Below are 26,367 nucleotides of genomic sequence, written 5' to 3' on the forward strand. Positions count from 1 at the left end.
ACGTATGTTGATTTTTCTTTTTTTTTTTTTTTTTTTTTTTTTTTTTTTTTGAATCACTTGATGATATTCCAGGGACATAGCCCCTCGCACCATACATATACAGGCAAGTCACGGGCTAAGTTCACATAGGTTGTCGAATTCACCAGTGGAGAACCGTCATAAGCCCAGTGCAGAAGAGATCTGAAATGATAGTATTAAAAAATAGACGGTCAAGAAGCAATGTATGTGAAAGCTCATATATGTCCTTCCTAAGCACAAAAACCACGCCAACGCTATGCTTGAGAGGATAAAACAGAGAAACAGAAACGAAGGGGGATAGGGGGAAGATATCCATAAAATGATTAAAATATTTGCATCTCTTTGAAGAATCAAGGTCATCATTCATTCTTTAGTAACAGGAATCCAAGGAGTCATCACATCAAAATCCGAATCCAAATCCCATCATTCTGTTTTCATGGGTTATCCAAAAATTCCTCTTTTTTGACGCGACCACCAGGAATCATTTCAACTTGTTCGTCGTTCGGCCACGTTCGATATAGCAATTCATCACTATACTGACCGAGCCGTCATTTTTGGAACTCGATCCCACGGGGACACCTGGATGGACTGAGTACGCATATATATAGAACAAAAAAGTAGGGCAGAAATACAGATGCCCACCCCTATCGACTCCCTCGGGAGTCTAGCCAGTCGTGAAAATATGCGTTTACCCCCAACACCGCATGTGTAAGTTGGACAATGGGGGGTTATATCCATATCATCGCCATTGATTTTGGGCCATAAATCCATCACCAAGTGCACCGTCTTCGAGGGTGCGAATAAAATCTCGACCCCGACCATGGTTTCCACCGACACGGCTGCCTCTCCGACGCGTCCCAGATGCATTTCCTTCAGAATATCCATCCGCCGGTGGAGGATAATAAGCTGGGCTGGGTTGCAAGCGAATCGGAGCATTTGGATCTAAATGACTGGCAACCCTCTGAATCGCAGGAGGGATACCACTCTGTTGCTGATCCATAGTGGAAGCTCTTTGTCGTCCAGCTCTCGTTGTTGCTTGGGCATAAAGGCTCTGGGAGGCTCCATATGGTTGTTGCGGAATATGAGAAGGACTTTGCATCATTCCCATCTGGTGTCCATATCCTGATTGCTGCGCCGGATAAGGGGGTGGAGCACCTTGTTGATGACCAGCGTACATGTTATTATACACTGTCGGAGGTTGGCTGTGAGAAGCCGGGTTATATGGATTCATTTGCATTGCATATGCAGACTGAGCTGCAGATTGGGCCTGTGCGTGTACTTGTGCCTCTTGTGCCGCACGTTGTTTGCTAGCGGCCTCAGCTTGTTGCTGCTGCTGAACACCGGGCGCAACAGATTTGTTGATAACAGAGGATTTCAAGTTCATAGGCGGCACAAATGGCTGTGTAAATTTTTGCTGAGTAATGAAAGGGTGCAACTTTGCTTGCTGCGGCGACCACCTTTCTAGGGGATTGATTGTCAATAGTCCACGAACAAAATCAGTAAATGCAACGCGATTGTTCAACTCTAGACGATAGAAAGTAAGCCAGAGATCCAGATGCCTACAATTATCCAAAGAATATTACCTCTATCAATTTCTGCTTGCTTCATATTCTTCCTTGGCATGGCATAGTTACGAATGATTTCACTCAAGTTGTTCGACTGGAAATATCTCTTGCTCGGCTGCTCCTTGGTGTTGTGCTCACGCGAGTACTGTTCAAGGCTTTTAAGCCTATAACTTCGTCTCCCAAATTCATCTTGGGTTTTTTCAAAGAATTCGCCGGCTTGCTTTCCCATCTCGATCATCCATGTTGGCGGCATGCCCAGCATTTCTACTATTCTAGAAACCTGGTTGTACTCGGAGGATCCCGGAAATAATGGCAAACCAAGGAAAAGCTCAACAACAATACAACCTAATGACCACATGTCAATAGCAGATGAATATCTATGGATATATTAGCGTAGTTTCTCTGAGGCATCCTAAGGCAATCACTTACGGAAGGCCTAAAAGAACTTCAGGTGAACGATAAAATCGGGATTGAATATAAGTATAGACTGTCTGCCTTTCATCACAAGCAGAACCAAAATCTATGATCTTGATGATTGGACTTTCGAGGCTGCATTTGGGAAATGGTGTTAGCACATTAATAGGTCAATGTCACCTTCAGATAAAAATTAAACTCACTTTTTCAAAAGAATATTTTCCGGTTTGAGGTCACAGTGAATGAGCCGAGCTTTGTTGAGTAATGCTAACCCATTTAGAAGTTGCTGCGCAAAAACCCTAACTAATGTTGTGCTAAGTCCACGGAATTGATTTTGTTTGATGAGTTCATAGAGATTCACACTTAGAAGCTCAAAAACCAGGCATAGATGTTGTCGATGTATGAAGGTATCTTTTAGGCGCAAAAGATGGTGATCATCGTTCTTGTCCAGCTTACTATTGATCTGTTCCACATGAGCATTTGTTTAAAAAGCATCTGATTAAAAAATCTTACCAGGTCAAGAACTGAGACTTCCATCATGCTCTGATTAAAATATGCTGTCCGATTTTTCACAACCTTGACAGCAACAACTTCTTGGGTCTTCAAGTTCTGGCACTTCACCACCTGACCAAACGTGCCTTGTCCAAGCACATCAAGAATAAGGTACCGGTTCCTAGAAATACTATATTAACGACAGCTACATATTGTATTGCCCAGAGAACACTCACTTATGATTTGCCTCCTCACTGCCAAGAATGTCATTGACATAGAGGATATAGTCACTGTCATCATTGTCATAGCCATCATTCTTGGTTCCCTTGCTGGGCTTTGTTAGCACTCGTCGGGGATTCCTGGACGATTCGTATTTAAACGTTGGGTTACATATTCGGTACGTGGCGGGTAAATGCGTTGTGAGAGCTTGGAGAGGCTACCAAAATATTAGAACGCAAAGTAAATGAATAAACGTAAGGGTACGTACGCTGATGAACCCCCCCTCGGGATTTGCACGACGAAAGGCAGGCTGCGCATTTACTTTCGGCTTCAGCTCTTGCGTGGACTTGATCTTTTGAAATCTAGGCACAGGGCCCCTTCTAGCCGACGTTTCCAAGGCGGAGCTCGATTGGTTCAAGTGCGACGGTCGGGCGGGTTGCGTTTTTGAGTTCTGTCCGAATGCCGTGTGGAGTTGGAGGGTGGCCGATTGCGGGTAGTACTGTTCCGGACTGATATCCGTGGTTTGCATCGGGGGTAATCGTGGAGCTTGAGGTCTCGATGGAGCACCAGCTAATAAATGCCAGGTCATCAGTACACTATCCATCCTCTTATAAGACGGGCAAGGGGAGTCAAGACGAACATGATGGAGACTGGAAATTTTGAGACGACGCAGAGAAAGCGTTCGTCCTTGTGGGGGATGGTCGCGAGCTCGAATTACCTGCTTGGAAGGAGTATGAACCTTGCGAAGTGTTTGGACTGGCGTTATAGGGGACTGCCGGCGAAGTGATGTTCATTGGGGAGTATTTCCTGGCAACCGAGGACTCCTCACTCGAAAGATATTGAGAAGAGGGTCGGTTCTGCTGGCTAGACCTGGTGGGATATTTTGACCTATTATACGGATCCGCATCTTCCATCGGCGTATCCGGGTCGATATACTCCCGCGTAAGCGGGGTCGCAGTGGGCGACGAGGTCATGGAAACCGATTTGGCATTCGAAGGCAGAGGGGGAGGATTCGTAGCGGTCGGGCTTTGGTACGTTTCATAGGTGTAACCCAACGGAGCCTGCGGTTGTTGCATCTGACTTTGGGCTCCAGGCCCAGGAACTGTATACTTCTGGGACATTTGCGACGGATGGCCATTTCCGAATTGATTAGCCCTGCTTCCCGCCGAATCGGAGTAAGCAGGCCACTGCGGATCCATGATGTATCCGAAGTGTTTCCTGCTGCCGATAATGTCTGATATTGACCTTGGGTGTGATGGTAGCGCGAATCAAGTCGTCCTTGGGGTCAACCGATGAGAAAGTCCGACCGCTTCGAGAGCTATCATGCAAATCAGGTTACAAAAGGAAGCGAGAGGGCCGCAGGAGGCAACGGGTCGTGGAAGGGAGAGATGCGGTGCTGGTGTACATGCCCAGGTTCGGATCGGGTCTTAAGCGGACTGAGCCTTGCAAATGCTCATTATCAGGAGGGGTAGGAGAAGGTGGCCGCGATAGAACAAGACCGCAATTGGATTCTCTCAGTACCGATAACCCTCCACAGAGCCTGCCTGCTTGAAAAGTGCCGCACAAAGAAGCACTCTTTCTTAGCGGCTGTGACACTGACCCTTATGTATGATGGGAGCTGAGATCAGATGTGTCAACAACAGGGTGGGTGAGGGACGTGGAACCAGACGACGAAACCCGGGCGGAAGGGAACAAAGTCCAGAGGGTGAAGCCCCAGGATGTTGATGTGCGGGCTGGAGGATTAAGTTAAGAGCAGAGGTGAAACTAACTTGCCTGCTGTCGGGGTGGTTTAGGTCATCTCCTGGGGGAGAGTTAAAGCCAAGGTTTTGCTGGATACAGTCAAGTCCCATGGCGGCGTCGTCACACCAATCAGCCCAACAGGCCATGCTCGCCTGTGGACTTACCACACACATCTACTAACCAGATATCTGGAGTCGGCGCAGAAATTCTCCTGGGATCAGATAGTAAGTAGGTCTAGGTTGTTTGACTACTTCCTAGAGATATTGATTTTTTTTTACCAAGGCTGTTGAAGATGTAGTTACATGTGTTGCGTGATGCCTCGAGACTGTGAGGGGCTGAAGCCGCTATCTACAACCCACGACGATGACTCGACCAACACAACCCAGCAAAATATTACAATGGGTATTAGGAATCACTGCTTGCTTGTCCAGAGCAGAGTAAAAGGTCAGATTTGATCAACCATAGTAGCAAGCATATCCTTATTGCACGCACTCTCTGGCTCTCAACCGCAGATGGGCATTGAATGAACTAAGCATGGCTGCATATAGATGCTGCTCTTATCGATCATGTGCATTGTTTGGTAATTACCTAAACTATGCATATTCCAACATACGAGGAAGGAGATTGTTTACAAAGCTGAGGCGCAGCACTCTGTATGCAGGTCAGAAAAGGACTGCCAGCATCTGATCAAGGGTCACAGATATCAAATTCCCGCATTCCAGACAAGAGGACTGCAGGGGGAAGCTCAGGCGAGCCACGCCGAAGCACAGGAAAGACGTTGATTATTCAGCAGCACAGCCACTCACTCTTTATGTAGTTAGCCGATAACGGGCTAGTGCACGGGGCGCCACATGCCTAGGCTTCCATCTTGGATCGCGCCCTTCCAGGAAGGTTGCCGGCGTGGTGCATCCGTCAGTTAACTGCAACAGATCAAGTTCAGACCACAGCATCCTCAGCATTCCAGAAGTGCTGGTGACGTTTCTGGAACTTCTGCGAGACCCAGTTATGTAAAGCTAACAATGTTGATTGAACTCTTGTCTTCATACCTTGAGAAAGCCTCATGCTTGCCACACCAGCATCTTGAGAGACCTGCGTTGGGTGCATTCACTGGAGGTAAAATTGCAAAGATTTGTCTCAGCGACCTTGCTTTGCTAAAGCCATGGTATTCTGAGTTGATAGAGCCCAAAATAATTAACTTGTATTCTGTTTTCGCATTTCCCATGCTACAGTAAGGTCCTGCTTGCGTTATGTTGTGCTTTCGGACTTGCTCGAGCATCGAATCGCAAGACATTATGGCGGAGACTGAATCCAAAGAGACTAAGGGGTCAAATGCCCCAGAAAGAGATGAGACACCTGACGGTCCGAAAGAAGATTACCAAGAACTTATTTTGACCGGAGACGAATCGAGCCGACTAAGAGCGCTGGACGCCGCTGTCAGAGATCAAAACGACCTGGAAAGAGACATCGGGCGTCAGGTGTGCCATCATCCTTTACCCAGGGCTTGAGGCTAGAACTAACGCATCACCAAACTACCAGGCGGATCGACTTCTCACTGAACAGGCAAACGAGAGGGACCAGAAGCGCCTGGATCATACAAAAAATGAAAAACTGTATGTCTTGACGTTATCGCCATGGGATGACTGGGTTTAATGCTGATAATGCGATCTAGAAAGGTTGAAGACCACATTCTCAGGCTGCACCAGCGCCTCTCCCATCCAATCGGCACAGCCGCTCGAGTTCGTATAAACGCTGAGCTCCAAAATCTTGAGTCTAAAATATCTGCTCTTGAGCTAGACATCGAACAGATACAACAACGAATCTACGAAAGGCAGCAAGGGATCGAAGACACAGCCCAGGCATTCGGAGCAGGAAGGTCACCAAATGAGACTAGGAGAGACTACCTTATCCGCACTGGGAAAATCACTCCATTCTCTAAGCTTGGAGGCGGCCATCGAGAGACCTTAACATCTTTGCAAGATGCTCTTATCGACGCAGAAGAAGAGAAAGAGGAAGAGCTGGCGCTTGAGGATTTGGGTGGTCAGCAGGCCGCGTCTCACCGGCACCTTCTTCGCCCCGGTTTTGACTATGACGAACTGACTGATAGTGAAACCCATGAAATCGTGGGACCCCGCCCGCAAAAACGTCGACGATTGATCAATGATATCCCTGCGGATGGCAGTGATGCCAACCTTACGAGGTCAAGATCTAGGACGTCGAGATTGCCTGCCTTGGAATCCGACGACGAATACATCGATTCCGGGCCATTGGCGGAATCCACCGAGGAAGAATGGGGAGAATCGTCGGACATGTCAACAACGAGGCCCATAAAGACAAAACCGGCTAAAAGTACGAAAAGTGTCGTGGAAGACCTTCACGGAGTGGATGATGGGAACGAGAAAGTCTACCAGACTCGCCTCCATGACTGGGTCTCACGAAGGTCTGAAGCTCGAAATCGGGCGCGATCTGGTCATGAAGAGGATGTCAGGGATCCTGATCAAGAGGACTCCGCCGACGAGTGGTTCTTACCGCATCCAAAGGTCCCTGATTCAGTGCTGGATGGTGGATATCGAATACCGGGTGACATTTATCCGTATCTTTTCGACTACCAGAAAACAGGTGTCCAGTGGCTCTGGGAACTGTACCAACAGCGTGTCGGTGGAATCATCGGCGACGAAATGGGCCTTGGAAAGACTATCCAGGTCATCGCTTTTCTTGCCGGACTGCACTACAGCAAGAAACTCGACGCCCCTATAATCGTTGTCTGCCCACCAACGGTGATGAAGCAATGGGTAAATGAGTTCCACCGTTGGTGGCCTCCACTACGCGTCTCAATTTTGCATACTTCTGGAAGTGGTATGATCAACATCAAAAAGGAAAGCCGTGCAGAGGATACGTTAACTTCTGAAATCTGGGACCCTTATCGCCCAACGCGGATGTCGGGCGGTCAAAAGGCAGCGAAAAGAATATTGAAGCGCGTTCTTGAGGACGGCCATGTCCTTGTAACCACCTATGCGGGTCTGCAAACCTACACATCTCTATTGATCCCCGTTGATTGGGGCTGCGCGATCCTTGACGAAGGTCATAAAATTCGCAATCCGGACACAGCAATTACAATACATTGTAAAGAACTACGCACACCTCACCGACTTATACTCTCTGGAACCCCGATGCAAAACAACTTGACCGAACTCTGGTCGCTATTTGACTTTGTTTTCCCGATGAGGTTAGGGACGTTGGTGAATTTCCGTAACCAGTTCGAGTTTCCTATCCGGGCGGGAGGGTATGCCAATGCATCAAATTTGCAGGTGCAGACGGCAGCTAAATGTGCAGAGACCCTCAAAGATGCAATCAGTCCCTATCTCCTTCAGCGCTTTAAAATCGATGTTGCAGCAGATCTGCCAAAGAAAACAGAGCAAGTACTCTTTTGCAAACTTACGAAGCTGCAAAGAGCCGCTTACGAAGCCTTTCTCAGTTCCAACGAGATGTCGGCTATTATGAGAGGACGGAGAGATGTTCTGTTCGGTGTTGACATCCTCCGCAAAATTTGCAATCACCCTGATCTCCCTGAGCACAAAACCTTATCCCAGAAAGCCAACTACAATTATGGAAATAGTGCCAAATCTGGCAAAATGCAGGTTGTGAAAGCTCTGCTTGAGCTATGGAGAGATACCGGTCACAAGACCCTTCTCTTTGCTCAGCATCGTATTATGCTGGATATCCTAGAGAAGTTTATCAAATCATTGACTGGATTTAATTACCGACGTATGGATGGCAATACTCCCATAAAAGTTCGTCAAGGAATGGTGGATGAATTTAACAATGACCCTGATATCCATGTGTTTTTGTTGACTACAAAAGTTGGAGGGCTTGGTGTCAATCTAACAGGCGCAGACAGGGTCATCATTTACGATCCTGATTGGAACCCTTCAACTGATTTGCAAGCACGCGAAAGAGCATGGAGATTGGGCCAGAAGCGCGAGGTAACAATATATAGGCTGATGACTGCTGGGACTATTGAGGAGAAGATATATCACCGACAGATATTCAAGCAGTTCCTGACGAATAAGATCTTAAAAGATCCCAAGCAGCGTCAGACATTCCAAATGAGCGACCTTCACGACTTGTTTACTCTTGGTGACAACGGTCCTACTGAGACTAGTAAGATGTTCCAAGAAGCCGGTGTCACATTCCAAGAGAATAGCAAGCACGAAAAAGGCACCAAAGAATCAAAGGTAGAAGAAGAGCGCAAAGAGAAAGATAAAATTAGCAAGGTTACTGGTGTGGCAGCTTTAGAACAATATCAGTCGGCTACCGGGACACCGACTGAAACCGACGGGGAGACTAAGCGGACAGCTGCATCACATTCGGATGCACGCTTAATGGAGACCATCTTCGCGCGTTCAGGCGTCCACTCTGCTCTCGAACACGAACAAATCTTCAATGGCAGAAAGCGCAGTGTCAAAGCCGACCCCAAAATAATCGAAGCGGAAGCCAAACGTGTTGCCGCAGAAGCAGCAAAAGAACTCCTTAAAGCTCAAGAGGTTGCCAGAACCGTGCCAGTGGGAACTCCTACATGGACCGGCCAATTCGGCACTGCAGGTCGACCAGTAGATCCTACTGCGCCGCGGGGAACAATGCCAGTCTACGCAGGCGGAGGTGGCAGTGTAGCACGCAGGACAATGCACGGTCCGTCATCCGCCAGCATCATCGCAAACCTGACCAATCGTACCACCGGACAACATTCGTCTTCCGGACGAAACAGTCCAGCGCGATCGGGTACAAGCACCCCTCGAGGTAAAGATTTCATGGTCATGATCCGGGACTACATCACTGCCCAAGGAGGAGCGGTGTATACACAGATGCTGGTCGATCATTTTAATAGATTCTGCGATTCGCCGAGGGCAACGGCCGAGTTCAAGGAAATCCTAAGGACGATTGCGGTTCTCGAAAAGACTGGTCGGCAAGGAAGAGGAAAATGGGTGCTGAGGCCCGAGTATGCAAGGAAATAGAGCGTTCTGCATGGGTGAAACCATTACATTGTGAAGTGTATATACATACATACGTACTGAGTACATGCATATAAATGTGTAGACATGCGTTCAGTCAAATTGAGAATACCCTGATACCACAGGTATCCGATAATCTCACTCGAGCATCTTGAGTCGACCTCACGCGAAATCTTGAAATGAGCTGCTACACCATGATTCAAGCTGAGACCCTTGTGCTTCCTTGGACAGTCCGTAGGTGTTATACATGTGGCGGTTGCGTACATATACACCCTTTACGTATGATCAACCATGCCGCTGGAAGTATGGAGTACTCCAACAGTGGCAGCTAAAAAAGTCGCTCCGCATCGCACACTCAATCTGTCGCCAATCTGGCATGCCGTCGAGACTAGTTTGTATGTTTGCCTTGGATTTTATATAAAGGTGCTGCAGTCACCATCTTCGCTGAAAGGAAACTTCTCTCCTCTACGCCTTAGAGCAGTCACACACTCGTATCCACTTTAGTTATCCACGCATCTCTGCCAGATCCCCTGCAAATTCACTATTCGTCGCCATGTTCGCACAGATCTTTCTACTTCTCATCTTGTCCATGCTATCCGCCGCTTTGCCAGCACCGGAAGGGGCAAGGGAGTATTATATCCGCGACTCCAACGGCCAATATCTGTCTTCATATCACATCCAAGCTGGTGCCTCGGATGCGGTTCTTGTTCCGGACGTGGAGCGTGCAAGCAAGGGATTCTTGAGCGGGTCAAATCAAATGATTAGCAGTGAGTCGGAAATATCATGGGGAATGGTTTTGAACGCGCCGAAATATTCTCGTAAGCTATCTGCATTGAATTTCCCCGAAATATGGCGTATTTGAAAGGTCAGTTCAAGTCGCTTATGATCTGAAATAGAATGGGCAAATGTCCAGATTAGGGCCGGCGACACAACCGACGGGTTCTTCCTTGATGGCGACCGGCTGTTATGGCGAGACGACGATGAGTTTCGTGGATGGCTAGGTAAGAATTTCCCCAAAGGAATGCACCCTAGCGACTTGGAGTCCCCTTCTTGCCAGGCCGGTAAACGCTCACAGTTGATCTGCTGATTAGTATGCGATTGGTGGCACGGTCTTCCCCAACTCTTCTGGGTACCCAGTGCTCGAAACGAGACGTCATATCCCAGCTCCTGTTGGATGACAGATTTGAGGGTGGAAAATGTCTGATCGGGATGATGTTCTGGGAGACCGGTTGCTGGCAGACAACATTTTTTGGGTCTCCTAAGTTGAGGTGTGCTCTCACGGCTTATGTGAACGCTGTGGTACGGAATACATGACAGCAAGGATAATGTATGAAACAATGCCGGATCATCATCAGATCCTCAGCAAGACAGTTTGTTCAAGTGAAGTGCAGCCGAAGAGTGAAACAAACCAGAAGCGCTAAAACTCGGAGCGCCAGGCCTTGATGGCATAATATCTTGTAATTTACAGGGCCTGTGGCTGGTTTAGTTGTATTGTCCCGTAATGGATGTCTGATGTCTCACCCGTGACGACTCTCTTTTTCCATCAACAGAAACACACTTTCTCTCCTCAGCTGTACACTCTTTTTCCGCTGAGATCGCTCGTTTTATCTGTCACTGGGGGATAGAGAGAAATTTGTCTTACCGTCCTCTTCCCTTTGTACATTCGCTCGCTGTGTCCGCTGTGGATCTTCGACGTCAGCCACTTGCCCAAGGACGTTCGCCCCTCTCCGCTTACACGGCAACGACTTGAGGAAAAGTTGGAAAGATTGTCGATTCTCTTCCGCTATAACTATTGCAACGGATTCTGGCTAGGATTAGCCTTATTTTTAGTGGAATTTTGGCCCCGAAGCCTTGAGTTGCTGATCAGGAGTCTTTGTCAAAACCTACCACATCCACGGCCAGCAGTTGACAAGCTCCCACGACAGTATTGTTACCTGGGTTGACGAGACAAGTAATAGTTAGGAACGGTTGAAAGGTGGTTTACCAGCCGTTGCTACGAGCCACAACCTTGTGCTCGGTTTTGGGCGATATCGGTCACTAGCAAAATGAGAACCTTCAGCTTTATATTATTAATATGCTCGCTCCTGGTGTTGGTGTCGTCTGTTGCAGCTTCTTATCCTCCGGAAAGAAGATATCCCAATAATGGCTTTGCGAAACGGCAGGATTCAGGTTAGTTGAGTGACATTGACATAAAGACTCGTGTGTTAGCGCGTCCGCATACCCCTTACTGACCAGTATTAGAAACAATCACAGAAGCCCCCGAGCCGACCGGGTCAACTGATCCCACAGGGACCAACACACGCACTCCTGAACGCACGGGAACTAACACAGACTCTCCATCAGAGACTGGCACCAAGACTGATGCTGAGACCGGAACCGACGCCAAATCTACGGGAACAAAGACCACCAAGCCCAAAGTCACCTCTGTCGATCCGCGCCTTCCACCTGGCGGCATCAAATTGATAACCCCAGCACCCCTCGACGGTAGCACCTACATCAAGATTGGTGACTACGCTACGTTCGCGTGGAACTATACATCCGTTAAGATCACTCCATCTGCCGTCGATGTCGTGGCATATTGCAGCAGGAACAAGCACGCCTACACAATCGCGGCCAATCAAAGTTTTGCGGAGACCGGTATGGTGACTTGGAACACCAACAAAACAGATGTTCCTCTCTTGACTGAAATCTACACTCTCCTCGTCTACGATGTCGAGGTTGGCCCATCGGACCTCCCCGGTCCTGGTCAGCTAGGAGCTCAACCTACGTTCAGGTTTGGGGTGTACAAACCCCAGGAGTATACTCCTCTAAGCAGTATGTTAGGCCTCCACATCATTCACTCCTCTCCTTGGACAAAAAGGAATACTAATTAGCATGTCACAACAGAATCTGAATGTGTAACTTGTCTCAATAATGCTGCCGTATCTGAAACCCAGCAACAGGCTTTCTTTTTTATGTTCGGAATGATCGTCATTACCATTTGCTCGTTTAGCTGGTTTGCTAGTGGCTTCGGTTTATTTGCTTGAAATCTCCATCCATTTCTTTTCACTAAAAAATAGGCCTCAAAATTTTCTTTTCAATTATGTTCTTGTTAATGATACATTTTGCTTTTCTCATGCACACTTTACCATCTTATGTTTGAACTGCTTTCGTTCCACTTTTCGTTTGCTTACCATATAATAATCGCCGTGATGAATGTTCTTTGCACTTCCTGTGCAATTTGAGGGTCCAGTGTGTTCACATTTACAGCATAATCCTTTTTTCCCCCTTCATCTCTTGTTTGTACCTGGGCACTCTTGGAAAGCATATATTTGTTTGGGGAACTTATTCATGTTTCTACGGAGTTACTTGGGGATTCTGTTGGCTCAAAGATCTCATTTCTTTCCTGCTTTTAAGCGGCTATGTCACCAAAGGGCAAAAATATAATGTCTGCATTGGTTAATCTACCTTGCACTTCTATATGGGTGTGTGATATAATCGGTCTTTGCCCTGCTATCGCTGCCTGGACCCCGCCTGCGATCCCGAAGGGAGTCCCAGGTGTACCTGGTAACTAAAATCGGGTACTACGACCTCTACAGGTTCCGGCATCGTAACAATCATCGGTTCCCTCGCTCTGCATCAAGCATACCTCCCACCATCTGGAAAGATGTGCAGCAAGGTCAAGCAAGATACGTTGAATCGACTTGGAGTTGTTCACCAAGAAATTTACATTTACTTCATTCTTCCCAACCTGAACATATTACCCCAAATAACTATGGTGGAAGTCAAGCAAACCAATTCCCCTGCTTCCGAACCGAAAGCAGCAGACCCCGAATTTGCGAGCGTCTATCAGCTATTGTCAACTCATATCTATCTCAAGGCACGTCGTTCTTAAGCCCGGAGTCTAGCCCTGGTCTTCCATCCAGTTCTTGGGTAAAGTACCAATTGGTCTTCACATCAGCGATACTTTTGGAGCAAGTTTTACCCGCAGTTTCTGGGCAAAGGCAAGGTGTCGATACTTATCCCGAAAGAAGTTAGAGAAGCGTTACACACGAAAGGGTATATCCACATCCATTGAAAGCAAACAAGGTGCCACGGAGGACTGCAGCTTGTTGCTCGCATCAATACCAAGCGAATCCCCCTCCATAATGGTGCCTCCGACGGATGAACTCGTAAATAAAGTGGCCATTAAGCCCCCGACTACCTCTACCATAGCTGTGACAACAAAAATTTTTGTCTCTGTTCAGCGTTTCTTTGAGGATTCAACACCCATACAATAGTTGTAGCCCTGATAGTTATCTAGCGCATTTGGATAATTGGGCCACGATCATTTCTTCGTTCAAACCCCCTGACATTGTTTGTCTAGTGCACCCAAAATTATCACAGTAGCATCTCAAGACATTTTGAGTGGTAAACATGTCCCTGGATGGATTAATTCACAAGCTCAAATATGTTTGTCCTCTTGAAGTTTGACGATTGCTTAAACAAGAAAATAAAATGTAAACATAGAACCACAAACCACAGAATGCATCCCATGAAATCAGGTGAATGGATACAAAAGGCCATTTGAGAATGCATTGGGGATTCTGTAATTCTCATAATGGAGAAGTTCTGAATCTTTCATATCCATGATATGCATTGGCCGTGAAAAGCCATAAAATCTTCAAAACCCATCAAACCCATAACACGCTAAACCCTATATTTTCGCATACTGAGTTCTCACAAAAATAATGAAGAGACAGAAAGGCTGGATCTGGCCCAAAGATCCTTTGCCAGGGAATCCACTGAAATGGCCATGTGGAAGACGCTTTAAAGACGTTCTTACGAACAAAGGGCCGGACATATTCGTGGGAAACCTCGATGGCCCTAAAAAGGGTCCGAGAACGCCACGCTGGGCTCGCTGGCAGGATATTTATGGAGTCGACAGCGACGATTCAACACTCCCACCGCTTTTCAAATGCTGTGACCGGGGTCTGCAAAGATATGATTTTAGAACTAGAAAATACAAAATTCCAGATGCCGCCACTTGGAGTTACGTATGTTATCCAGATGACCAAACGCTCGCATATGTCAGAGAACCCTTGGCATTCTGGGACGCACATGGAGTGAGGGCTTTGCATCCGACTTTGGAACATTGGTGGATTTGACCAGGATCGCCGACGATAGTCGAGTTGGAAGAAGCGTGGGACGCTCAGACGCAAGCAGGATGGAAGGGCTCCCATACGAATACACTACCAGATTCTGAGGATCTCACCAATTTGGGCTTCCGAATAACTGGTAGTTGAGCCTTGCTGTCGATCAAACTATTGCAACCGATGCATGGGGCCGCCTTGATGTTGGAATAGGATGAAATAAAATTCTGCAGTGTACAATTTAACAAAAGTCATCATCACAATGAGCATTCGAAACTTACCAGAAGATATTTCAAATCCCATTTCCTATCCCGAGATTGAATGCAATCGAATATGTCCTGCCCTAGCTTTGTTGCATGTGCTCGGGGTTCCATAGTAACACGCCACTCTTGGACTCGCTGACCGTCAATATCGTTAACCTGCTGAACGAAGAAAAACAATGACACATTTCGTAGCAGTATGGAAAATTGGCCAGTATTATCAGGGGATGGGATGACTTTAATGGCCAGACCGGACGCTTCGTTAGTGGCGAAGGACTCGACAATACCTCTCCAACCATTGCCGATCGACGCAAGGAGTTTGATTTCTTCTTCTTCACGCTCTTTTCTCTCTTCCTCCTCTTTCTTGTTTTCCACTTCTGCGTCAAGTTGCTTGAGAATTACATTATAATCTCGTTGCCACATCCCTATACCTCGTGGATAGTTTCCGCCGCTCTCCTTGATCTTTTCGTTAACGTGATCCCAGGTTGCCTGCATCTCCGGGCTCCGCCACGCAGCTTTAAACGCCTCTATCTCTTCATTTCCCTCGCGTGCAGCCTGGCCCAATTGATCAAACAGTTCCTGCGGAGATTTTGGCCTCGGAAGGCGGATGTCTCCCTTCTTTTCGGCAATCACGGGGACCAATGGAGACCATAGCCGAGTAGGAACAAGGGTTCGAAGTTTTTGGATCTAATGCTCATCAATACAGAGAACGTAGCAAAGAAAAAGAAAGAAGGGGCCCATGTTTTAGGATGTGACATAAGAAGGGGTTGAAGGTCGTCAGCGAGTATATACCAACCTTGGTTTCCATTTCCTGTAGCTGCGCTAGAGCTAAGACCAATCTTCTCTCAGAATCCCAGTCATCGGGTGCTGTGTTAGGAACATTTGGCTGGGATTCCTCCAAGCTTTCAGAAGATTTCTGGGGGATAGCGCTGCTTCCACTGTCAAGGGGCGCTGCCATTTTGCGAGATACGCCTGATAGGCTTTACATGAACACTCTATTCCCAGGTACAACAAGGGCTTTGCTGGGAAGATCAAGCAGAGACTGAGCAGTGCAACAAGCGCCAACGGCACTTGCACAGAGGAATAGTTAGATATGGAGTTTGTGAATAGCAGGGTCAACTGTGCTATAACAACTTCAGTACTGAAGATGAGCTAAAGGGTGTATTCCATAAAATTTCCTCCGGCCAACAATCCTCTAGCCAAACAACAATCAGTAACTGAAGAGACAAAGAGGTGTTTATGGTCCAAAAGGGCAATTGAAGCAGGCGCAAGTAGCGGCGGTTTGATCCGCTGATATAATCAAGTATTGGCATTGTACTAGATTAGCGAGGGCCATTTTAGTGGGGTTTGTAAAGCATCGGGTATTGGATCCCGGTTGTAAGTTCAACAGATTACCTGCTTATATAACCCCCCCCCCCCCCCCCCAACTTTTCACGAATTTCGTTTCCACATCACCCGGCGGTCTTGGGCTCGTCAACTAGCTAACTTGCATATGGGGGTTGACCAGACCCACAATAATGCCGGCTGTCGGCAAAGCACACTTCTGATACGAGTTGGGCAATTGGCAAATTGAGGAAAAGCTAGTTATGTTTCTTTCAAGAGCACATACTAGGTGACCAAAATTCTTAACCATGACCCGAAGAGGTTGTGATTCGGAACAGTGCCTGATGAGGCAGAATATTGCTGAGCTTGGTTGAGGGACTAGAGTCCTCACCATTTACAACTTGGAGAGCTGGCCCAAAATTTTTTCCTAGGAGTTACTAGATTGGCCACAGCAGCAGGTGTATCATCTCTTGAAAGATTTAGGCATTGACCAAGCTAGATCAGTCGTGATGTCTCTGTGACAGAGAGGTGGCCCAAAATGCCAGGTCTAGATACTAGTCAGATCAAAGATTGGCGATCAATCGTCACACTCATCGTTTTCATCTTTACAAGTAAGTGCAGTATATGCTTGGAACCATGTTCCCCGCGATTAATGCTTCCCGCACAGATATTGTTGTTTTGTTTCCGTTTCGTATCCCGATCTATGTACCGCGACATGTTTCTAACGCAGTCCGAGATACTCTAAGTGCCTTGCGAGTAATACCTCCAAAGGAAGACCGTTCTCAAAATGATGCCGAGAATGACCAGGATGGAAAAGCTGGACACTTCCTACGACTAAACTTTCCCCTGAACTTTGTAACAGCACCTTTGATAGCGGATCTCCTCCTGCTTGCCATTGGAGCAATTGGCCGAGACGAAGTGCACGATGGCACAATCGGAGCGAATAATATCTCTCCAATCGATATCATGATTTTCTTCATCACTTTAGCATATATTGCTATGTCCATCGACGCCTCAGGACTCATCAGGTACTTGGCGTTCAAGGTGCTCCAGAAAGGAGGGAAGGCTGGACACAGGCTCTTCTTTTACCTCTATTCTTTCTTCTTTGGCCTGGGCACTTTTATTGGGAACGACCCAATTATCTTATCCGGCACCCCGTTTCTCGCCTACATGACCCGAGCCTCGAGCAACATTGTCCATCCAAGAGCATGGATCTACACCCAGTTCGCTGTGGCCAACATTGCGTCAGCCATTCTGGTCTCTTCCAATCCGACTAATCTCGTGCTTGCTGGGGCTTTCAATGTCAAGTTCCTCAAATACACTGCAAACATGGTCGTTCCTGTCGTTATCACGGCTGCAATTCTGTTCCCTTTCTTGCTCTACGTGGTGTTCGCGGACGAATCACTCATCCCGTCGTCGATCAAGATGCATGAGCTCTCCGAAGAAGCGAAGGCCAAGAAGCCCGTAAATCCCAACATTCCTTACACCGGGGGGAAGTCTGGGAAACAGCAGAATAGTGTGGTGGACGATGAACAAAGCAACCTCCTCTCTCTTGAGGAGATAATGAATCCTTTCCTGGACAAAGGAGGTGCGGCTTTTAGTGCTGTCATCATGGCTGCGACACTTATCACCGTGCTGACAATCAACACTGTGAACCAGAGTGGCGGTGAATATCCGGTATTTTGGGTGACCTTGCCAGCTGCTTTCGTCATGTTTTGCTGGGACATCGCTTGGGGCTGGTATCATAGACATGAGACGCGTGAGATCGCTCGCAGGGATCGGCAGGAAGTTGAACATGATGGAGCCGAACGAACAATCGGAGAGAAGCAGGAACAGAAACAAGCGCATCCGGAACAAGACGTGCAAAAAGTTATAGCGTACAAATCTACACTAGAACAGGCGCTTTCACTACCATCTCAACTACAAAGCCAAACAAACGCTGGTAATCAGAGTATCGACGCAAATACAAACAAACAGACAACGCTGGCTGTTAGTGATAATGGAAGAAGGCCACCATATCCTGTTTTCCTGTCGCGACCAGCTCAGGCGCATATTACCTCCAAAGACGATAGCTATCTCTCTGCATCGTCACCACGTCCGTTTAAGTCATGGAACCAGGAGTCCATAACAGGAGATTCCCACAACATCCAACAACCCACCAGCGCTATGGGCTCCATGGATGAGAAGTCGGAATTGATCCATCTAGACCCCAGTCTTCTACCACATGGGCTGTCGGGAATGATGTCCAATATGAAGGCGGATAACGAAAAGCAGATGCATCCCATGCAAGTTTCTTGTGGAGCAGCGCTTTTACGTGAGAGTGGCCGACCGACAACTCTCGTATCACTCGTCGCTGATGCGTACAGATGGTTGCAAGAGACATTCCCTACAGTCATGGCCGTCCTGGCGCATCTGCCATTTGCGCTGGTGCCCTTTAGCTTCTGCATGTTTGTGCTCGTGCAAGCGTTGGTTACCAAAGGCTGGGTGTCGGTATCCGCTTACGGATGGGACCGTTGGGTGGACAAAACTGGGACTATCGGTAGCGTTGGTGGCATGGGCTTTCTCTCTGTTTTACTCTGCAATGTGAGCTTCCACACCTCATATGCTATCACAGAAGACATTTATCATGCATATTCCACTAAATCTATTGCGCCTATTTCTAGTTTGCCGGCACGAATATTGGTACTACCATCCTTCTCTCCCGCGTAATCCAGGCGTGGCAAGATATGCACCGCGCCAGTGGCATCCCAATCAGCGATCGGACATTCTGGGCAACAGTGTACAGCATGGCAATTGGCGTTAACTATGGTGCATTTAGCACGGCATTCAGCGCATCGCTAGCCGGGCTCCTCTGGCGGGATATTCTTTCCAGAAAGCACATTCACGTCCGGCGACTCGACTTTGCTCGAGTGAATCTTCCCATTATCGCTATCTCGATGGTCGTCGGCTGTGCCGTCCTCATTGGTGAAGTGTACATTACCAGAGATAAAGCCCCTTATCGGCCATTATGACTATAGAAACTTGAGAAAAGCGTCTAGAATTCCTATGCGTTTCCATTTATCTGGAAGCTGGCCAAACAGATATTGAAGAGCATATGAGGAGGCTTGCTGACCTCAGAGCGTTTTTGGGCGTTGAAAGCAGGAGAAATTCTCCCTTTGCTGGAATAGCAGCGAATTCTATTCCCAATATCGCAAACCGTGAGGTGCACCCATTAGCTAGCCTCTTATAGGGTGAAATTATTGAGCTCCTTTCTCGCACTTTCAGCCTTAAGTTTTGGAGATCGGGTCTATGGAACAAGGTTGGTATGGCTGGGTAAAAAACAATGAATTACGTTTATTTTTTTGCTCAACATTGATAAAGAGACAGCAAATGGCAGTAAGCTGGAAATGCTCGCTGTTGCTCAATTTGGTGACAATAATTTAATTACTGCAGCAGTGTGTGTCGGACGACTTTTTAATCGACATGGGTGATTGACCCCAACCTCGTCCACAAACTGATTTGAGTTTTCTCAGAGGCCAGGAGACCAAAGCAGTCTAGATTCGTCCACTGCTCCGGTGCCCAGGCCCAAGTGCCAGAGCATATTTGAGAGATAAAAAAGAGAGCGTTCTCTGCACAGGGCATAGTTACCAGCATCGATCTCCTATTGACCACCATGTGATCTTGGTGTGGCGTTAGCATGCGTAGGGCAGCGCTGAGGGTGCAACTAGTGTCGAGCTAACAGCCTAGCTCGCCGGCGCGCCCAGCGGGAGCCCGCCAGTCACCAAATCCGTGCCACCAAGCAGCTCTTTTTTAATTAAAAGGTTTATGCAGCGCAATCACAAGTGCACTCAGGCAAGACAAGTTTATTGTACAAGAAAAGTTTCTGCAGTAAACTAGAGGGTTGGGACCCGGAAACTGGCCTTATAGATTTACCTTTGGTGTGGATTAGTTCACCCGACGCCGCAGCGACCGGACTAGTCAACAGGTCAACGTGCTTGACTTCTCACAGCTGCACTGCTTCTTCTTTGCCCTTTTAAATACAGCCTGCCCACTTGAACCTGCGCTGGTTGTCTCTTTTCACTCTCCCTCCAGGTGCTATACAGCGGAAAGAACACGAACAGGTGAGTTCACGGCTCCGTGTGTGTCCAGAGCACACGCAAATTCCTTCCTTGCCCTTCCCCCTCTGTGGTAACTTCTGGTTGTGTTTTACTCAGTTTTTCTGGCTTTCCGACTCAGCCACACCTGTGATGTAACTTCTCATGCTCAAACTAGCCGGATGATTGACAGGAACTTGCAGCTTGCTTCTATGAGCCTGGGATATGCAACTGCTAGAGCTGCTGTGATACTTAATCCGATGCCGTCGATTTCTTCGCCACCCACCTCTCCGGACACCAGCTCGTCCGCCTTGCTCTCCGACGTAGCACCGTCGTCGTACCTCGACGGGACGAACCTCTCGCAGACCGATAGCTCTTCTCTCTCCGGGCCCGATGGGACACAGCGTCGTCCTTCCGTCCAGTTCAACACTGCGGGATCAGAGGCGCGACTGAGAGAACGAGTGCAGGCGTCCACGAAAGATAGATTGCGGACTCTGCGAAGGATCCCGTCGCCACCACCGCCTAGGTAAGACTCCCCCACACGGATCCCATCACTTTGCCCTGTCCACCCTGGTTCTATGCACTGCCCTCTTTCCAGTGTGTATCTTGCTTCCATCTGGGCTTTATGACAAACGGTCTCGTTGGGGAGACCAGATGTTGGTGACTAAAGGGCGACTGTGCCCGGATTGGGACGGTCTCCACCCCGCAATGGTGTCGGCTCGGGGTGTGTGGACGGACGGTTTGCCCCAAGACTGCTTGCCCCGCCAACCCCAGTCGGGAATCCCAGCTCCATGCGCCCTTTTCTGGTCCGCTCTCTGGCCCCGTCGACTTTTTGCAGTTCTCTTGATCCGGCCCTTTTCTTCTAATTTTCTTTTTCTCTTTTTTTTTTTTTTTTTCACTTTTCCTACACTGCAGAATTCTACCATCTCATCCCCAAACCAAAAAGCGAATCTCGCCAGGGAAGCATCCACGCGATGCATTCCGCAGATTCGACGAGCTCTGAGATATCGAGATCTGACGGTGGGCTGACGTCCTCTTATAAACGCTCCAGTTCTTACAACCGCGGTGTCTCCTTTGACACTTTCGACAACCGTGATGCGCCCGACTTCTCGCTGACGCTGAACTACAAGCATAAAGACTACCAGAACACTTGGAGAAGCAGAACCTTCCTGTGTGGCGCCGACCAGAACGACTACTCTGACTTTGCCCTGGAATGGCTCATTGACGAATTGGTAGACGATGGAGATGAGATTGTCTGCTTGCGTGTCGTCGAGAAGGACTCGAAGATTGCCAGCGATACCGGCGCGGAAGGCAGAAGATATAGGAAGGAAGCGGAGAATTTATTCGAGCAAGTGATTGCAAAGAATAGCCATGATGAAAAAGCAATTAGTCTGGTTATGGAATTGGCGGTGGGCAAGGTTCAAGACATTATACAACGGATGGTATGGATGTCCTAGATTGAGAACCGCTTGCTATCTTCTTGGCTAAACCATGATAGATCCAAATTTATGAACCCGCCGCGCTCATAGTCGGAACACGAGGCCGCAGCCTCGGTGGTATGCAGGGCCTCCTTCCTGGCTCGGTCTCAAAATACTGTCTTCAGCAATCTCCCATTCCCGTTATCGTCGTTCGGCCAAGCCAGAAGCGTGAAAAGAAGAAACAGAAGAGGTTGGCAGACCCTTCGCGACGGAGTTATAATCAAATCATGCGGTTGAGTCAGGGCAAGGGTGACCATTTATTCGACACAACCAGCGCAAGTAGCAGCACATCAAGATTGCCGGAGCCCGAAGAAGCCGCTGCGGTCGCCGAGGCGATTGGACCACCACCCAGTAGCATAACGGATCTCCATGAAGAGCATGCTTTGAAACGGTCCTCAGGAGATTATATCTCCAGTCAAGCAAGCACTGGTGGAGATACGGAATCCATCGGACAGAGAAGCACAACAACAATGCCAAACCCCGAGATCTCGTCGCCGAACTTGTCATCCGCCATACTTCAGGGCACCGGTCTACCGGAGGCAGGGGGCATGCCTGTGGGTGAAGTTGGTGGCGACGATGAAGATTACATGGACGATAGTTCAAGGATCACCCCGATGAGCACGATGACGTCGGAACACAGTTTTGCCAGCGATCCTATGGACGAGCTAACTCCTGTCCCTCAAATTAACGTTTTACATTCTCCTATGAGCGAATACAAGCCTGAGACCACGATCACCATCAAGATCCCGAAGCCGTCGTCTAAACAAGATCCTCACGATGGAGCGGGCGACGGCAATCCGACAAAGGTGGAGAATACCGAATGACACTGGAGGCGGGCAACTGTCGAGTTAATATACGAAGAAGGCGCGAGTAGTAAAAGCTCGGATTCGAATAGACGACAGCTGCTTATAGGATGTTTGGCCACCAGAAAGCCTGGTCGCGTTCGGGGTTCACTTATTAATGCTTTTGGTGTTTTGGTTCGAAGTTGGTATTTTATTCCAGGTATGCACTAACTGAAGCCCGATGCCGATTATACGGGAAAATCGGTGAAGTTCACTGGCGCTGTCGGGAGTTTTTTTTTCTTTTTCTTTTTTATTTTTACTAATATCGGTATTTTGTTTCCTCCAAGGTGAGGGGTGTTTTTGAGGAGTTTTCTCCGCTCTGAGTAAATGGAACTTTATGGTGGTTCGTGAGGGGAGAATAGCACGAGGGAAACTCTACTTTATCTGCATTATTAATTGTCTGGTCTGCAGCTGGCGGTTTAACTATTAGCTACGATGGAATGAGAGGAGATTATGGTAACTCTGGAATCTTGTCGTCCAAGGTCAGGCCATGAGGGGTGGAGTCTGTGATGTTACTCCTTATCCGTGCTCAAGGATACTTATGTCGCCATATCTGGTCAAACGCACAAGGTTGATAGTCATCAACCTAGGCAGTGGAAGGGCCTGCTGATGAATCCAGACCTCCTAGCTTTTAACTCAGGAGGCAAAGCTCAGGGACAAGACTGTTTGGGGGTGGGTTTGTATGTAGTTAATGCCGTCATACAGTGAAGAAACAAGAAACCTCTCACTGCAACAGCTCGTTTGCTGGCCTTTTTTTTTTTTTCGCTCGGTGTTATCCCGTACTGTTATGGCAACCCCCAACCTTTTTTTTTCCCCTGTTCCTGACAATGCCTGGTCGAATTCGTTTCAGGGAAGAGCCGTGTCCAAGTCTCCATCGTCATTTGTATGTAAACCGCGTACCCGCCTAACTATGCCAACTAACAGGTACATACATACGTGTACACGGAGCACTCCGTAGGATGAGGTATGTATACTTTGGATGCCGAGATGGAGTTTACATGCCGCGCAGTGCTCAAGCGGCACACCCCTTGTAGTTCCATGGATGCATGTACGTACAGTACATGCGAAAGTCCACAGTTGCCTGAACCGCGCGGCCCTCCCACAAGGTAGCTACACGTATACCATGCACGATGTGAACACGGTTGCCCGACTTCAAAAATGGTGCTCATGAGCTGATACATATCACCAACGGAGACTTGATTTGCAGTACCGTAAAAGCCTGTGAGGAGAAGAAAGCGAGAGACTCCTTTGTTTTGAGTTTTTCCCACCAACAGTAATGGGATTGCTCCGGAGTTATATCGTCTGGTATCGGGCTGGGGGAGTTGAGTCAAAAACTCAATTAGCTTACCGGTCCGATATCCTCCGAAGAGCTTTTTGGGGTAAGTCCATATTGAAATCATGGTTTCAGGCGAGATATTTTTCTTTCTTTTTGCCCGCCCCCTTGGAATGTTGTTGGAGTCGTAGTGTTGCTGGAGCAGGACGCGGGGCGGCGGGGGGGCCAAAAAAAAAAAAAAAAAAAAAAAAAAAAAAAGACGTAGAGTTATATCTGATAATCTAACTACGTACTCCGTAGTTGAGCTGACCATTCAACTCCCAAGTCTAAGATGATAAGGCCGATTGATAAGGCGGTTTTGCATATATTATGTCGATCTATCTCGATAGTCGGCTGTACACCAACGTTGGTAAGGCAAAGGATCCTGTTAGTTATCGTGAATGTTTGGAGGCATCTCGTCAGCTGCCGAGGCCATGTATTTTAGCGCTGAATTGTGAAGTTATGTCTGACACATCGGAGAAAGACGAGTCGCCACGTGGGTAGACGTTGGCCAGATGATAATACCTTTTGATCACAAAGAAGGCTGGATTGAAATTCTTTTATAATTTTTTTGCTTTTTTCAATATTTCAGCTATATGTGTATACCCATGTTAGATACAACAAATCTCGACCGTCCAAGCCAAAAAAAAGTGCTCGGAAGGGAGGAAATTGCTTCCTTTTGCCTGTTGCTTTCAGATAATTCAAGAGCGGCGTGTGTTTTTAATGAGATAAGAGACGCAGGTAGATGTCGGAGGGAGGAGTCTGCAAGGTAAATAGATAAACCCATCGAAGCCAGCGAACGGGAGACGTGATAAAAAAAAAAGATAACAAAATAAACCAAAAAAAAAAGGCAATGCCCAAAGCTCCAATTTTATCCAATGCTGCAGACGCTGATGAGGTATCTCGATTTCAATAATAAATAAGTGGGATTATATATGAAGGGGAGTACAATCAGGATCATGATGCACGGGTCGTTTTTATCTCGATCGTATCTCGTTTCGATAAGACTGGGACGGGTGGGAAAAAAACAACGTAAAATTGGAGGAACTGCGGAGCAAGCTCTCACAAGGTAAAAATATAGAGCAAGAAGAAATCGAAAAACCCAGATCGCTGGCTGTAAGGACAAACTCCCTCCGTGAAGAATGTGGAATGGATAACGCCGCCGAAAGACCAACAGGTCGTCGCTTGTTTGAAAAATGAATAATGGGTTGTTTTTTTTTTGTAATGCTGGGGTGAAAAGAATCGGTAAGAGGACTGTAGTATTCGATTTGGGGGCGTATGGTACTGTAATAAAGGGACCCTTTTTTTTTTTCCCCCCTCAATATGCTTCGATCATACGGTCGCGGGCCTGAGAAGGGATATAGTATCCCTCCTCGAGAAACGCCGACTGACCGGCTTGAGAAACGGGTAATTTCGAAGACGATGATGGTTTTTTGGTTGGTTGTTTCGCAGTTGGTGAGTACAGCCGCGATGCAAGGATAGCCCCTTCATGGGGCTCCGTCTCGGGAAAATGGTCATATGCGGGCTGTGGAGGTGATGGAGGACCGACTTCGTCTTCAGAATCATCTCCAGAGTCTGATAGTAGCTCTGGGGGTTGCTGAGAGTGGGAATGTGTTCTTGTAAGCGCGAGACCGGCGACGTCCTCTTCGTCGTCTTCCTCGGGCTCGGAGAACTCGAAGGATTCATCGTCGTCTACGTGCTCGTGGTGCACGGCATAGGCCTTTGGAGATTGTGTGGGGGATGCACGGCCGAGTGTTTCAGCGGTGTTCGTCGAGACGAGCGTTGGTGTGACATCGACGAAGAAAGCATCATCCCCGTCATAATCCGAATCGTCGTCTGAATCCGTATCAGAGATAGCCTCGCCGTTCCAGTCGTCCTCCTCCTCCTCCTCCTCCTCATCCTCTGATTGTTCGGCGATGACGGGCATATCGGCCCACTGGATATGTCTGTTTTGTTCTGAGGCGGTGTTTGCACCGTGAACGGAGAGATCGAACCATCTCTCTTGCTCCTTTTCGGCCTCTGCAAGCTCGAGCATGAGCAGATCGAGCATGTTTGCGTGGCCGACAAGCAGCCGGAGGTTATGATCCGGCCGACCAGCCTCGCGCGAGAGCTTCGCGCGGGCGGTATGAGCAAGGAAGTATGTCTGTGTGATACTCATTTTCTTTGGTTTTCTGGGCGGGGATATTGGGAGATCGGAGTTCAGATTCGACATTGTGAGGAGAAAATTAAAAAAGAAAAAAAAGTTTCTTTCAGCAATTGGGGAGGAAGAGGCTTTGTATATATGCGGCCCAAGACCTTGTTTTCTTTGGGTTGCCTGTGACTCAGGAATTGATAGGTAATTCTTTTTGACTCAGGCGTTAGCTCGGTTTGATGTGAGATTGGCCAATCAGCAGACGGAGGCGGCCAGGCACAAGTGGACAAGTCGGTGAAGCTGGGCTGGACCTTGGGGTAGATTAGGGTGTGACGATCATCAAAGAATATATGTACTGGATGTTTGCAGTTCTTTGGTTGGGG

General features: G+C 47.9%; 10 protein-coding genes across 10 annotated transcripts; 7 read left to right on the forward strand and 3 right to left on the reverse strand.

The window, feature by feature from the left end:
* Positions 1–115: 115 nt before the first annotated feature.
* Positions 116–4,479, reverse strand: CIMG_07885 (CMGC/DYRK/YAK protein kinase). Its single transcript, XM_001240721.2, has 8 exons — positions 3,349–4,479; positions 2,977–3,278; positions 2,726–2,925; positions 2,511–2,670; positions 2,201–2,460; positions 2,013–2,132; positions 1,602–1,960; positions 116–1,542 (listed from the first exon to the last, which is right to left on the reverse strand). Exons 1-8 carry the CDS (start codon positions 3,905–3,907, stop codon positions 758–760), a joined length of 2,745 nt encoding a protein of 914 aa, XP_001240722.2. The 5' UTR covers positions 3,908–4,479; the 3' UTR covers positions 116–757.
* On the forward strand, positions 4,158–5,230 carry CIMG_13289 (uncharacterized protein; the record flags this gene model as incomplete). The annotated part of the gene is made up of 5 exons (XM_001240720.2): positions 4,158–4,176; positions 4,352–4,434; positions 4,502–4,672; positions 4,858–4,892; positions 5,110–5,230. The coding sequence occupies 5 exons, from the start codon at positions 4,158–4,160 to the stop codon at positions 5,228–5,230; spliced, it is 429 nt and encodes a 142-aa protein (XP_001240721.2).
* A 147-nt stretch (positions 5,231–5,377) lies between these two features.
* On the forward strand, positions 5,378–9,457 carry CIMG_07883 (DNA repair and recombination protein RAD26; the record flags this gene model as incomplete). The annotated part of the gene is made up of 3 exons (XM_001240719.2): positions 5,378–5,923; positions 5,985–6,058; positions 6,118–9,457. The coding sequence occupies exons 1-3, from the start codon at positions 5,696–5,698 to the stop codon at positions 9,455–9,457; spliced, it is 3,642 nt and encodes a 1,213-aa protein (XP_001240720.2). The 5' UTR covers positions 5,378–5,695.
* Positions 9,458–10,007: 550 nt separating this feature from the next.
* Positions 10,008–10,541, forward strand: CIMG_07882 (uncharacterized protein; the record flags this gene model as incomplete). Its single annotated transcript, XM_001240718.2, has 2 exons — positions 10,008–10,272; positions 10,351–10,541. 2 exons carry the CDS (start codon positions 10,008–10,010, stop codon positions 10,539–10,541), a joined length of 456 nt encoding a protein of 151 aa, XP_001240719.2.
* A 958-nt stretch (positions 10,542–11,499) lies between these two features.
* Positions 11,500–12,480, forward strand: CIMG_07881 (uncharacterized protein; the record flags this gene model as incomplete). Its single annotated transcript, XM_001240717.1, has 3 exons — positions 11,500–11,623; positions 11,696–12,268; positions 12,341–12,480. 3 exons carry the CDS (start codon positions 11,500–11,502, stop codon positions 12,478–12,480), a joined length of 837 nt encoding a protein of 278 aa, XP_001240718.1.
* A 399-nt stretch (positions 12,481–12,879) lies between these two features.
* CIMG_13290 (uncharacterized protein) lies at positions 12,880–13,328 on the forward strand (the record flags this gene model as incomplete). Its single annotated transcript, XM_001240716.1, has 2 exons — positions 12,880–12,991; positions 13,033–13,328. 2 exons carry the CDS (start codon positions 12,880–12,882, stop codon positions 13,326–13,328), a joined length of 408 nt encoding a protein of 135 aa, XP_001240717.1.
* A 445-nt stretch (positions 13,329–13,773) lies between these two features.
* Positions 13,774–16,021, reverse strand: CIMG_07879 (uncharacterized protein). The gene is made up of 3 exons (XM_001240715.2): positions 15,622–16,021; positions 14,847–15,512; positions 13,774–14,792 (listed from the first exon to the last, which is right to left on the reverse strand). Exons 1-3 carry the CDS (start codon positions 15,781–15,783, stop codon positions 14,625–14,627), a joined length of 996 nt encoding a protein of 331 aa, XP_001240716.1. The 5' UTR covers positions 15,784–16,021; the 3' UTR covers positions 13,774–14,624.
* Positions 16,022–16,686: 665 nt separating this feature from the next.
* CIMG_07878 (uncharacterized protein) lies at positions 16,687–19,159 on the forward strand (the record flags this gene model as incomplete). The annotated part of the gene is made up of 3 exons (XM_001240714.2): positions 16,687–16,759; positions 16,816–18,731; positions 18,812–19,159. 3 exons carry the CDS (start codon positions 16,687–16,689, stop codon positions 19,157–19,159), a joined length of 2,337 nt encoding a protein of 778 aa, XP_001240715.2.
* Positions 19,160–20,232: 1,073 nt separating this feature from the next.
* CIMG_07877 (universal stress protein family domain-containing protein) lies at positions 20,233–23,276 on the forward strand. The gene is made up of 3 exons (XM_001240713.2): positions 20,233–20,747; positions 21,273–21,663; positions 21,720–23,276. The coding sequence occupies exons 1-3, from the start codon at positions 20,404–20,406 to the stop codon at positions 22,521–22,523; spliced, it is 1,539 nt and encodes a 512-aa protein (XP_001240714.1). The 5' UTR covers positions 20,233–20,403; the 3' UTR covers positions 22,524–23,276.
* Positions 23,277–24,415: 1,139 nt separating this feature from the next.
* Positions 24,416–26,364, reverse strand: CIMG_07875 (uncharacterized protein). Its single transcript, XM_001240711.2, has one exon. The coding sequence runs from the start codon at positions 26,063–26,065 to the stop codon at positions 25,172–25,174; it is 894 nt and encodes a 297-aa protein (XP_001240712.1). The 5' UTR covers positions 26,066–26,364; the 3' UTR covers positions 24,416–25,171.
* Positions 26,365–26,367: the final 3 nt, after the last annotated feature.

The sequence above is a fragment of the Coccidioides immitis genome (genome assembly GCF_000149335.2).
Source record: "Coccidioides immitis RS genomic scaffold supercont3.3, whole genome shotgun sequence".
NCBI lineage: Eukaryota > Fungi > Ascomycota > Eurotiomycetes > Onygenales > Onygenaceae > Coccidioides > Coccidioides immitis.

Bases quoted from the DNA above. Each gene is read 5' to 3' on its own strand.
- CIMG_07885 (XM_001240721.2), bottom strand. From the start codon at position 3,907: ATGGATCCGCAGTGGCCTGCTTACTCCGATTCGGCGGGAAGCAGGGCT. The intron at 2,926-2,976 runs GTACGTACCCTT...ATATTTTGGTAG, and splicing joins CCGAGGGGGGGTTCATCAGC to CCTCTCCAAGCTCTCACAAC. The intron at 2,461-2,510 runs GTAAGATTTTTT...CATGTGGAACAG, and splicing joins AAGTCTCAGTTCTTGACCTG to ATCAATAGTAAGCTGGACAA.
- CIMG_07879 (XM_001240715.2), bottom strand. From the start codon at position 15,783: ATGGCAGCGCCCCTTGACAGTGGAAGCAGCGCTATCCCCCAGAAATCT. The intron at 15,513-15,621 runs GTTGGTATATAC...GATGAGCATTAG, and splicing joins TACAGGAAATGGAAACCAAG to ATCCAAAAACTTCGAACCCT. The intron at 14,793-14,846 runs GTAAGTTTCGAA...TGTACACTGCAG, and splicing joins GGGATTTGAAATATCTTCTG to AATTTTATTTCATCCTATTC.
- CIMG_07877 (XM_001240713.2), top strand. From the start codon at position 20,404: ATGATTGACAGGAACTTGCAGCTTGCTTCTATGAGCCTGGGATATGCA. The intron at 20,748-21,272 runs GTAAGACTCCCC...TAAACGCTCCAG, and splicing joins CCGTCGCCACCACCGCCTAG to TTCTTACAACCGCGGTGTCT. The intron at 21,664-21,719 runs GTATGGATGTCC...AAACCATGATAG, and splicing joins AAGACATTATACAACGGATG to ATCCAAATTTATGAACCCGC.
- CIMG_07875 (XM_001240711.2), bottom strand. From the start codon at position 26,065: ATGTCGAATCTGAACTCCGATCTCCCAATATCCCCGCCCAGAAAACCA.